The sequence below is a fragment of the Egretta garzetta genome, unplaced genomic scaffold (assembly GCF_000687185.1).
Source record: "Egretta garzetta isolate BGI_Z169 unplaced genomic scaffold, ASM68718v1 scaffold564, whole genome shotgun sequence".
Taxonomy (NCBI): domain Eukaryota; kingdom Metazoa; phylum Chordata; class Aves; order Pelecaniformes; family Ardeidae; genus Egretta; species Egretta garzetta.
In genome coordinates, this window is record NW_009259502.1 from 192,652 (window position 1) to 204,720 (window position 12,069).

Below are 12,069 nucleotides of genomic sequence, written 5' to 3' on the forward strand. Positions count from 1 at the left end.
CGGTGGCCTACAGCCCCTGCGCCGCCTCCACCCCCGAGATCTTCCCGTGGAACCAGCTGGGGAGAGGGGGATTGGGGAGAGGGGCCGGGCCAGGGGGGAACCCGGTGCCAGCAGCGTGCTGGGAAGAGCAGAGCCCCCGCTAGAGCTATGCAGACCCCGTGGCATAACCCCCGCTCCGCCAGAGCTACGCAGACCTCATGGCATAACCCCCCCTCTGCCAAAGCTGCACAGACCCCATGGCATAACCCCCCCTCTGCCAAAGCTGCACAGACCCCATGGCATAACCCCCCCTCTGCCAAAGCTGCACAGACCCCATGGCATAACCCCCCCTCTGCCAAAGCTGCACAGACCCCATGGCATAACCCCCCTCCCTGCCAGGTCCAGCCAGACTGGGTGGGCACAACTGGGGGTCTTAAAAGCCAGTCACTGGCCCCAGCAAACCCCTGCATGGCCAGGGCATGGCTGCAGGTTGCTCTGCCCCCAGGTGGCCCCCCCCAATGTGCCTGGGGGGAACCACACTGGACTCGTCTGCTGCCGCAGCTCCCAGGGGCTGAGAGGGGCTGCCGGCCCCCCCGGGTGCCCCCGGCTGTACTCACGGCATGAGGCTGAGCTTGGGGTCAGCGCGGATGGCGCCGCGCTCCCGCAGCGCGCTGGCCGCCAGCAGCCCCTCCTGCCCCGTCTTGTTGTGCCTGGCGCGGTACCAGCCCTTGCCCTGGGGGCGAGAGGGGCTCAGAGCAAGGGAAGGAAAGGGGGATCCCAGCGGGAAGGGGGGGGGGGCTGGCTCCAGCAGCTCCGCCGATGGCACTGATGCCAGCCCCTGGGATCGTCCCCCAGACACCCGTCGGGCTCACCTCCACGGCCTCGATGATGGTGACCACATCGCCCTTGTGGAAGGCCAGCTCCTGGGCCTTGGGCTTGCTGTGGTCGTGCTTGGTGACGCACTGCGTCCCGGGGGGCCAGTGTTTCTGCAAGGGGGAAGGCAGCGTCAGCCGGGACAGCGAGAGCTGGCCCCCCTCCGCCCCCCCCAGCCATCAGGGCCAGCCCCAAGGACCTCCTGAAGCCCTGGTTAGGGACAAGGGGCACTGGGCATGAGCCCCCCTCCACCCCAGTGTGGTTCTGAGGGGACGTCACCCCGATGCCGGCAGGGGAAGTGCTGGCAGCCCTGCTCACCCCGGACATGGTCGGCCGTCAGCGCATCAGGGACTCTGCCCGCTCCTGCTGCCGCCTGCAGAGAAACCAGAGGTGCTGAGGAGCGATGGGGCTGGGCTGGCCCATCCCCGGCCACCGCTGCTGTCCCCACAGGCTCCCCTGGCCAGCGCAGCTCCTTGCGAGCCTGATCGTCACCTGGGGCAGCCCCTCACCACGGTAGGGACACAAAGGCTTAGAGCAAGCACAAACCCTGCCCGTGCCAGCTACACCCCGGGGACGCTCCGACCCAAACCCAGGTGGCAGCAGGACCCAGCTGTCCTGGCCCCTGCCCCTCCTCCCTGCCTTGGAGTCCACAGATGCTCCCCACCGCCACCGCTGGCACAAGAGGAGCCCATCGCCGCCGCCACGGGGGGCGGGAATGCGGTTTTACCAGGAACTCGTTCTTTCACCTCCTGTTTTAGCAGCTCCAAGTCGTCAGGGCCACGAGAGGCAGCAGCGCGGGGCCCTGCTGACGTGGGACGTGGCTGACGCAGGGGCTGCCTGCCGCGGCGGGGACGCTGACGGGCAAGGCTGGGCAGAGGTGGGATTGTCACATCCACTGGCCATGGGTTGGGATGCATGTGACTGCCTTCCAGTTCAGAACTGGAACAGTCTGCTCTTCCTGGAGCCCTTTGTCCCCAGTGTCACCTCCACGGTTTGGGTTGGGAGGGACCTTCAAAGATCATCTATTTCCAACCCCACTGCCATGGGCAGGGGCATCTTTCACCAGATCAGGTTGCTCAGAGCCCCGTCCAACCAGACCTTGAAGGTTCCCAGGGATGGGGCCTCCACCCCCTCACTGGGCAACCCCTGCCAGGGTTTCACCACCCTCATTGTAAAACATTTCTGCCTTATGTCCAATCTAAATCTGCCCCTGTTCAGTTTATAACCGTTGGCCGCCGTGCCCGACTGGTTTTGGTAAGAAGCCTCTCTCCATCGTTCTTACAACCCCCTTGATATCTTGAAATGTCACAGTAAGGTCTCCTCAGAGCCTTCTCTTCTCCAGGCTGGTCAACCCCATCTCTCCCAGCCTCTCTCCACAGCAGAGGGGCTCCAGCCCTCGGATCATCTCCTCTGGCCCCACTGCAGCAGGTCCCTGTCTGTCCTGCGCTGGGGGCCCCAGAGCTGGACGCAGGGTTCCAGGGGGGTCTCACCAGAGCGGAGCAGAGGGGCAGAATCCCCTCCCTCGTCCTGCTGGCCACGCTGCGGGGGATACAGCCCAGGATAAGGTTGGCTTCCCAGGCTGTGAGCGCGTATTCCTGGTTTGTGTCCATTTTGTCAGCCACCAGCACCCCCAAGTCCTTCTCCTCAGGGCTGCTCTCAATCCATTCACCCCCCAGTCTGTGCTGATACTGGGGACTGACCCGACCAAGGACCTTGCACTTGGCCTTGTTGAACTTCATGATCTTCACAGGGGCCCACTCCTCCAGCCTGAAGGTCCCTCTGGATGGGGGCATCCACTCCCCCAGTGAATCAACCGCTCAGCTTGGTCTCACCCACAAACTTGCTGAGGGTGCGCTCGATCCCACTATAACCACCACTGATGAAGATATTAAATAGCACTGGTCCCAGTACAGACCCTTGAGGGACACCACTTTTTACTGCTTTCCCCTTGGACATTGAGCCACTGACTGTACCTCTCTGGAGGTGGCCATCCAGCCAATTCTTTATCATCTAACGGTCCATCTTCAAACCTGTAGCTCTCCAATTTAGAGGTAAGAATGTTGGGGGGAACCAAAGGCCTTGCAGAAGTCCAGGCAGATGATATCCACAGCTCTTCACTGGCCCACTGATGCAGTCACTCCATCGTAGAAGGCTGCTAGGTGAGTGAGGCATGATTTGCCCTCGGTGAAGCCGCGTTGTCTGTCTCTGATCACCTCCCTGTCCTCCACGTGTTTGGATGTATCTCCCAGGAGGATCCGTTCCATGTTCTGAGCAGGCAGTGAGGTGAGGCCAGAGACCTCCTTTTTACCCTTTTTAAAATCTGGCGTAATGTTTTCCCAGTCACTGGGAACCTTGCCTGACTGCCACAACTTTTCAAATAAGATGGAGAGTGGCTTGGCAACACTGGCCAGTTCCCTCAGGACCCTGGGCTGCAGCTTGTTGGATCCTGTAGACTTAATGCATCTTCAGGTTCCTCAGGTCATCTTGAGCCCAATCTTCTCCAGCAATGAGAGGGACTTTGCTCCCCCCGTCCCTGCCTTGAGGTTCAGGGGCTTGAGAGACGTGGGAAGAGAGATTGCTATTGACAACTGAGGCAAAAAAAACCCAACGTTGAGTACCTCAGCCTTCCCCATGTTGGTTGTCACCGGCTCTCCCACCTCACTCAAAAAGGGGACACGTTTTCTTTAATCTTCCTTTTCTGGCCAATGTACCTGCAGAGGCCCCACTTATTCCCCTTCACAGAATCACAGAATGGTTTGGGTTGGAAAAGCTCTAAGAAAATGTCCTGAAGGAGCTACTGGCTCTGCTCAGCTCCTTTATTCCTGAGGGCTCCATCCACTGATTCCTTGACCAAGCGACACCGTGGATGGTGGGACTCAGCAGGCAAATCCTCTCCTGCTGCCTTGGCAGCACAGGGGGCTGGCGTGGGGACAGCCCACCCGCTGGGGCGCTGCCACCCAGCCTGTGTCTTCAGTGGCACTGCCTGGGCTGCCACGCACCCCCGTACCTCGGCATCACCCCCAAACCCACCACGCTCTTACAAGTCAAGCCATGGTTTCTGTTCGTTTTGCTCTGATTTCAGCAACCCTCCAGATCCGTTTTGCTGTCGGAATTCCTCTCTGTCACTGCACAGCAGACGCTTTTGTTCCTTTTCTAGAGGAAGGTGGGGTTCTCCGTGCTCACAGCTCACACCCGTCAGTTTTGCCAAAGACCCCACCCGATGAGACCCACGTCGGCAAATCTGCTTTGTACCAGAGAACTCGACAGCGTGAAGCTACCGCGGCGCCTCGGTGCTCCTCTCCATTTCCAAGCCAGGAGCAGCCAGGGAAGCACAGGCTTCCAGAGAAGAGAACGTCTGAGGAGGGGGAGAGGTGAGTTCATCCGTGCCCTCGTTTCCTTGGTGCCTGGGGCTCTTGGAAACTTCCAGCCAGAGCAGGACGGTGCCTCCGCAGCTCCGCCGGGCTGGGAGAGGTGCGGGGGCTCGCTCGGCTCCTTGGAGCAGAGATGTCAGTCTTTGCTCTGTTCCTTTTTCGGAGGGTGAGTCACAGTCACTCCTCTGCATCACTGGTGGCAAACCCCAGCCCGTCTCCATGACGGCGAGGATCTGAGGACTTACCGTGCCAGTCCCTTTCCAGAACAACAAAAAAGGGACAACTGCAGCTGTTGAAAGCTGAATATTAGCAGGCAGCGGTTTTATCTGTTCCAAAGCCACCGTCAGCCAGCACAGACATCCTCTCACCCTGCAGCCCATCCGCACCGCACGTATTCCCTTGGTGGACTTGGAGGTGCAAAGGCAGCCGCACCGCGCCTGGTCCCCAGCAGGCACAGCCAAAGTCTGCCGGGACTGGGTGCAGCTCAGCTCACGTCCAGGGTGGGCGAGGGCCTCGTGGGCACAGAGCTTAAGGACAGGGTCTGCCCCGTCCCCCTCGCCATGGCACAGCCTGCTGTGGGGAGGGACGTGCCGGCTGAGCCAGGAAGGATCAGAGAACGGTTTGGGTTGGCAAAGCCCTTTCAGCTCCCCCAGCCCAACCGCTCCCCTACCCCTGCCATCCCACCCCCAAACCCTCCATGGCCAACCTCACCCTGCCCTGGCACAACTTGAGGCCGGTGCCCCTCGTCCCATCGCCCCTTCCCTGGGAGCAGAGCCCGACCCCCCCGGCTCCCCCCTCCTCTCAGGCAGTTGTAGGGAGCCATGAGGGCTCCCCTCAGCCTCCTCTTCTTTTTCGTGAGGCGGAACAAGGCCGGCAGTGGCTCTGACAGTTGCTCCTTCATTTCCTGCTGCTCCAGGACAGTAATTTCTGGTGAAAAGCAGCAACTGTTTGCTCAGTCCTGCCCCTGCGTGCTGACAGCGGGTGGTGCTTGGGAGGGACGGATCCTCCACTCTGAGCACCCAAGGGCCCGGCTGGCACTGGGGCTGGGAGCGCCGGACACGCACGGATACCTGCCGCTGGCAGAGCCCAAAGAGCAGCCAGTGCCTCCACCCAGCCAGCGGCTGAATCACCTCGGTGCCATTCACACGCCTTGTCCCAAAGCAACTCTCTGTCCTTGGAGAGGTTGAGTCCCTGTGGTTCCCATCGCTGGAATGAACGTTCCCACAAGCAGGATGCGTGAGCAGCACTTGCCCCCTCTTTGTTTTGGAGCTGCCTACACTGGTTTTTAATGAGTTAGCCTGAGCACCCGCAGTGAGGATGAGAAGCGCAGGGATCTGGTGGGGTTTGGTGGAGCCATCCCAGCCGGGAACTGGAGAGCTCGGGCTCGCTTCCAGTGCGCGGTTGCACCAGCTGAGGAGCTGCCAGGCACAGCGGCAGAAGCGGGGACGCGGGCACGGGCAGGTCGCGCCTCCGCGCTGCCATCGAAGCCGGGCGCATCATGCACGCACCTTTGCAACGCAAGCCGCAGAACTTCTGGTACAAGCACCCGGCCGCGCAAGGGGTCACCCGGCCAGGCGGCGAGTACAGCTCGTGCTGAAAGCCAGGTGACAGCGGGCCATGTCCCCCATGGACGGCGAGGCTCTCAGCACTATGTCCATCGTCCCTCTCCCCCGACAGAGCCGACACGACAACGCGTCACCGGCTCGCAGCGACTCGGCCCCTTGCACCTACCTCCCAGCAACGTCCATGCAGGGCCCCGGGGGCAGCGATGTCTCGGGGTAGCTCCCAGCTAAGCCTGGAGACCAATTCCTGAATTCCTGGAGAGTAAATTCTCTTTCATACGGAGCAGCAAAGCTTTATTTTCAGGGGCATGCTCCCAGAAAGAGCTACTGCGTTATTTCCTGATTTCTTTTCTGGTAAGGGCTGCAGATGCAGCGTCCCAGAGGTCCTAGTGCCTGCCGCCTGCACCGTCAAACATTAATCAGCTGTGACTCATTATTTGACAACACTTAAAATGACTTTTACCCTTTGAGGGCACAAGTACACACCCTCGCTAGAAACAAGCTGGAGATCGTAGGATCCCATACCCTGCAGCGCTGCGGAGCGCTCCGAGAATTAACGCCGCACCGTGCAAACAGGGAGACGGCCACGATGGGAGCAGCCGCCCGAGGAGCGGGCACCCCCGGCGGCAGCGGCTCTGCAGGGAGACCGAGACTTGGGTGAGGCTGCAGTGGGACCAGGGATCCTGAAGCCTAATCCCATCTCAGCACCGATGTCTGTGGGATGTCGGGGAGGGTGATCCAAGAGCGTGGCCGTGCCCTGCTGCTCTACAGGGGGTGCAGACAGAGCTGCGTCACGGGCTGGACCGGGCGATTGCCGAGAGGCCTTTAAATGAAGAGCACGGTCAAACAGCAGCGGCTTATCTACATCCTCCAGCATCTGCAAGCAGTGGGGAGGGAATCCTCGCCTCCACAGCTCATCATCCCAGCCAGCAAACCGGGGAGCAATTTTGCGCTAACGTGAGACATTTCCAATATTCTGAGCAAAATGGTAAAAAAGAAGGAAATGCAGTTTCAGGCAAGCACCGTACTTCATTCCAGGGTCTTAGGGGGCGTTTTGTGTGCAATTTTTTGTTTTGTTTTTAATCAAATGGTGTTTAAGCCTTCAAAAAATACTGGCAATTCAAGGGGAAAGGCAGCCTAGAAGAAAACTATTCCCAACTAGCCACTAGTTTCAGCTCCTGGTTATGTTTTTCCATCAACAAACAACTTCCCCAAGCCATTCCAGCCAGTCTGTTCCTAGGACTCTGGGGACGCGTTTCCCCAGGAGCACTCCGTGCGTTATCCTCCAGATTTGTAAGGACAGACCACCAGACACCGGGTCTGCTCAAGCTGGAGAACAGACACAGGAGTCCATCCTTACAGCTCCCGCGCCACGCTCCCGGGGCTCGGCATGGGAGCTCCTGGTCTCTGCGACAAGCAGGGATGTTTCCTACTTTTGGGTTTTGCCACATCCGGTCGTCGTTACAGACGTGGCCACAGCCTGGAGAACTCAGCATCACACTCAGGGAACAACTTGCTCAGACCTAATAAATGGGTTCCCCTGTCCTACGGCCATCAAAGGCTCCCCCTTGCTCCTGCCAGCGCTGCTCTGGTTATCGACCACTCGGTGCCTCAATCTTTAATACGTTGATCCTCAAAACTCTCTTCCTCTCTTCTCTGGTGCAACAAAGCAGAGATCCGCACCGCACAGCCCTGTTCGGTGGGGTACAGCTGAACCAGCAGCGTGCCCAGGTCCCTCCAAACCAGCCTACAGAGAGCCAAAACATCAAGATTTTGCAGCACTTTGAAGTTGCTGGGTCAACGCGCAATAGCATGGGAAAGGTTTTCCTGACGTCCCAGGGTGGGGTTTAAGCACTTGTCAGGCTTCCTCCTGGCACCCTTCCTTTGGGTCAGGGAGAGGCAGGCTCACAGTCACAAGGGCGATGTCCTACAGAGCAAAGTCAGCCATTCCTGGTAAGATGAAGGGTGAGATTTATCCAAGGAAGCAGAGGCCGGAGCAGGAAGGACGGGCAGTGACATTCGTTAGGGACAGCAGCACGTTTTGTGCAGAAAAACCAGCTCCTCCTCAGCAGAGATTTGGGCATTAGCAGTCCAGAGCCCGCGGGCTCCCTGTTGCCGACTTGACTCCCTTCAGTCCACACTGACAGTACGGGTGGGTTCACCAAAATGTGCCCTTCTCAGCCTGAGGAATCTGCCCGGCATTTCCAGCCTTTATAAAGGGAATCAGAACATGGCAATATATTGCAAAAGCAGACGACCCTTCCCTACCTCGCCCCCACAGCAGCCTGGGGGGGATTCTTTTTACCTCTCCCCTTAGCATCTCAAGTCAACATCCAGGTCCCTTCCAGCTCCCCCTACAACCAAAGGAAAACTGGGCACCTCCAGGGCGCAGCTCGGCTGAGCTGGATTCAAACACCCACCCTGAGTGAGCCAAGCTGTCCCGCGGGGCTGCTCGCTCCCTGCCGCCCCTGAGGGCAGTGGAGGGTGTCTGACTTGGTCTTTAACATCCAACCTCCAGCCCTTAACAAGAACATCACTGACTTTGAACACCCCTTTTCATAGCAAAGATTTACATTTCAGCCCCACACCACTGTTGGGTCATTCGGATAGAGGATTATTTGGAAGGGTATTCCACCCGGGGCAACGGCTGGAGCTTTAGGTGATGCCTTCCCTGCTCCAAGCAGCCGTACACACCGCGGGGTGCGGATGCCGTTATGCCCCCCGACACTGCAGGCTGCGCTACCAGGAGCCAGACTGGAGCTTCCAAGAGGGCTTCCCGTCTGCTCCCAGCAGCCCCAAGGAGAAGCATGGACAGCAAAGATGTTTTCACTAAACCCTTATGGAGAAAAGAGCAATGCACAAATTTGTGCCCCAGCAAGAAATTAGATTGGGCGCGCTCAAGGGATGAGCAGAAGATGCAGCTATAGCCGACCGCCCCGGTTTGTTACACCCAAACCCCCAGCTGTGGCAGCTGCTTTATCTGGACACGTCGGGCCTTGGTGGCAGTATCTGTGTTTGAGCCATGGCTGTGTTGGGGGGTGACGTGTTTGAGCCGTGACTGTGTTGGGGGGTGACGTGTTTGAGCCGTGACTGTGTTGGGGGGTGACGTGCAGCACTCAGAGGCACGACCCACATCTGGGTCCTTGGTCTCTACAGGTATCAACGCCACTTACCCTGGATGGGGGCTGCTCTCAGTTAAACTCATCAGTGTTTTGCACCATTGCGTGGCTTTCGGCTCTGGCACCGCTTGTGTTGGGGTCTAATGGTTTCACTTCCTAATTCGGGAAGGTTTTTGGAGCGGATGCACCATTTCATCCTCTTTTGATCCGACTAAGGTAAGAGGCTAGAAAAATTTCTCACAATATTGCAACACTTCCCAGTCTTTCTGATTTACCAGAAACAGATGAGGGTTGGTACGGCAAAAGGAAGATGAGAGCGAAGGCTGCGGCGTGGGGTTATGGTAACGCTCAGCGTACAGGAGGGTGGCAGCAGCTTCAGCAGAGCCGAGCAGCCCCAAACAGCTTTTAGATCAGGACACGCCGCGCTGTACCTGGTCAATACAACAAAGCATCCATTTAAACACCCATGGAAGTGCCAAAGTGCATTCCTCATCAAATATATATGTTTGTGTGGCTTATAACTCTTAACCCAGGGTATTCAAACAGAATCTGTTTCACACCCCATAAAAAGCACTTGAAGAATTGGCTTCATCTGACAATAAACAGCGAGAAAGAATGTTTTTCGGTAAATTCTAAAAAAGCCATTGTTCAAAATACTCCAAAAAGCCTGAAGGAACAGGACGAGTGATTTGCAACTGAGTTTCAAGGAAGAACGCACGCGTGAAGCTGAAGCTGTGGCAATCCCTGAGCCAACTGGCAGCATCCCGCGGAACGGCGGAACTGTTGGGCTCTGCTTTTCTCCGCTGTGCTCTTTCTCCAGGTACGATTCTGGCGGCGCCCAAGCCGTGTTACAGCCTGTCCTGCGCGTATTTGCTTGGTTAACTTCGCCAAATCCATCCGGAAGGCTCTAAGCAAGCAGCTCCCAACCTCTGCACAGCCCCGCACGCCGCTGCGGCCAAGCAGTAACCCCCGACGGGCAAGAGCCCCGCTCCCAACGGCCGGGGCGAAAACCCCAAATCCAGAGAACAACACGCGGCAGTTTCGGCCGCTTCAGGCCGGGTGATGAACTGCCTCCAGCTTGGGGGCAGAAACTTAAAGTCATAAAGAAAACGGATAAAGAAAAGCCACAATACCAGAGAGGGGAGGTTGGTTTGGGTCTTTTTGGGGGTTTGTTGTTGTTTTGTTTTTTCTTTAGTGGTATCTGACTGCCCACCTGCGCAAGAGTTTCTTCCAGGGCACAGGAGTGGGAGGGGAAGGCGGCAGAGCAGAAGGGAGAGAGCTGTTGCTACAGGCAACTTCGCTCTTACACAACGGCACAATTGCTGTCGTGGTTTAGCACAATTTAAACCTACCTACAGCTCACGATTTCAAGAAAAAGTTATTAAAAATGTACAATATTAGACTAAACCAGACCCTCTTTACACATGCAATTGGAACCATAGGAACATTATTTTATACACACAGCATCATTATTGGGCAGCATCGTTTTTGTCAGTTTTTCCACCTCCTTCGCCCTCTGCTCTTCTTTTTTTAACTGCATGCATTAAATGTATTTTTTGGAGATGGCAAGGGGCCCATTCCAAGTCCCCTATTTTGGTTTTTTTTGGGGGGGGTTGTTGGTTTTTGGTTTTTTGGGGGGTTTTTGTTGGTTTTTTTTTTCCTGAAAGCCAGCACTTTTCAAACATGGTAGGAGAAGGAGGAGATAAAATGGTCACAACCCGACCAAAACGACGGCAGCCGTATGAAGGAAACACACAGAAACCTGCAGTTCTTCCCACACACACTATGGAAGCTGGAATTTAAAGTTATTTAGAAGATCACCAGCACCACTGCACCATAGGTAGTGATTAAGCTTGGACTGCAAACACTCACCTAAAGCCAAGGGAGCCAGCTGCTTCGAAAACAAGAAATCAAGAATTTGGCATCCAAGCTGAAGTCATCTTAAACTTCCGCACTGAGCCACGGAGGTTTCAGGCAGGGCTGGCTACAGCAATTGTACTTCAGTCTCCTACTCTATTCTCTTCCTTCATATTTAACACGAGCAAGTGTAGGATTTTAATGTTTTCTTATTCAATATTGGTCAGGAAAGTCAATGCTTCCATTGCAAAGGAACAGCATGGGCAGGTGAATTTTAAGTGTCAATGAAAAAGAAATAATTATATGTAAATGACCTTTCTCACTGTGCCCCAAGCCAAGAACGCTTAATATCTCAAGGGTGGGGGTCACGAGGACGGAGCCAGACTCTTCCCAGTGGTGCCCAGCGCCAGGACAAGGGGCAATGGGCACAAACTGAAGCAGAAGAGGTTCCAGTTGAACGGGAGGAAGAACTTCTTGACTGTGAGGGTGCCCGAGCCCTGGCCCAGGCTGCCCAGGGGGGCTGTGGAGTCTCCTTCTCTGGAGATCTTCAACCCCCGCCTGGCCGCTGTCCTGTGCCCCCTGCTCTGGGTGAGCCTGCTCGGGCAAGGGGGTGGGCTGGGTGAGCTCTGGGGGGCCCTGCCAGCCCCTGCCAGTCTGGGATTCTGGATTCTGTGAACAAGGGCTTGAGTACAATTTTATGTGCTACAAGAAGCTCTGTGGTTTTCCACGTAGGCAAAACAAAAAAATGTGGCAGAGGACTCAATGGCAGATAGAAACCTTTAAAACAAAAAGCAGAACATTTAGAGACAACTGACTCTCATCGGAAATATTCACCTGCTTTGATGAATCCCTTTATTAAAAAGTGAGCAACATCACCACGATTTCTGGTGTTGCTATTTATTATTATATTTCTATCGCTAAAATGCCGAGCACATCTCTCAGTAGTTTAAAAGTGTTAATGGCAGCGGGCATCTCCAGTACACCCCCGCCAGGAGCATTTACCAGAGCGTCCGCCTCGACTGTGGTTGACTGCTCTTCTGCCTGTGCATGGGCTGTGACAGCTCATGGTCTCCAAAGCACCCAACTAAACCTTTCCAACAGGGGTCTTGCAGCCCAGGTTCATCTGACAATGCAAGATAGGAGAAAGAAAACACATCACAAAAATAAATGTCATAGAATCATAGAATCACAGAATGTTTTGGGTTGAAGGGACCCCCAGAGGTCACCCAGCCCAACCCCCTGCAGGAGCAGGGACACCTTGAACCACATCAGGTTGCTCACAGCCCCGGCCAACCTGGCCTGGAATGT

At 56.4% G+C, this 12,069-nt stretch overlaps 1 protein-coding gene across 1 annotated transcript in view; it reads right to left on the reverse strand.

Moving 5' to 3' along the window:
• Positions 1-6,120, reverse strand: part of MATK (megakaryocyte-associated tyrosine kinase) — a 10,263-nt gene extending 4,143 nt beyond the window's left edge. The window contains exons 1-4 of the mRNA XM_035893006.1: positions 5,955-6,120; positions 1,171-1,225; positions 852-965; positions 597-712 (exon numbers count right to left, since the gene is read on the reverse strand). Of these exons, the coding sequence (XP_035748899.1) occupies positions 597-712; positions 852-965; positions 1,171-1,179 (239 nt within the window). The 5' untranslated portion in view covers positions 1,180-1,225; positions 5,955-6,120. The remainder of the gene's footprint in view (positions 1-596; positions 713-851; positions 966-1,170; positions 1,226-5,954) is intronic.
• Positions 6,121-12,069: the final 5,949 nt, after the last annotated feature.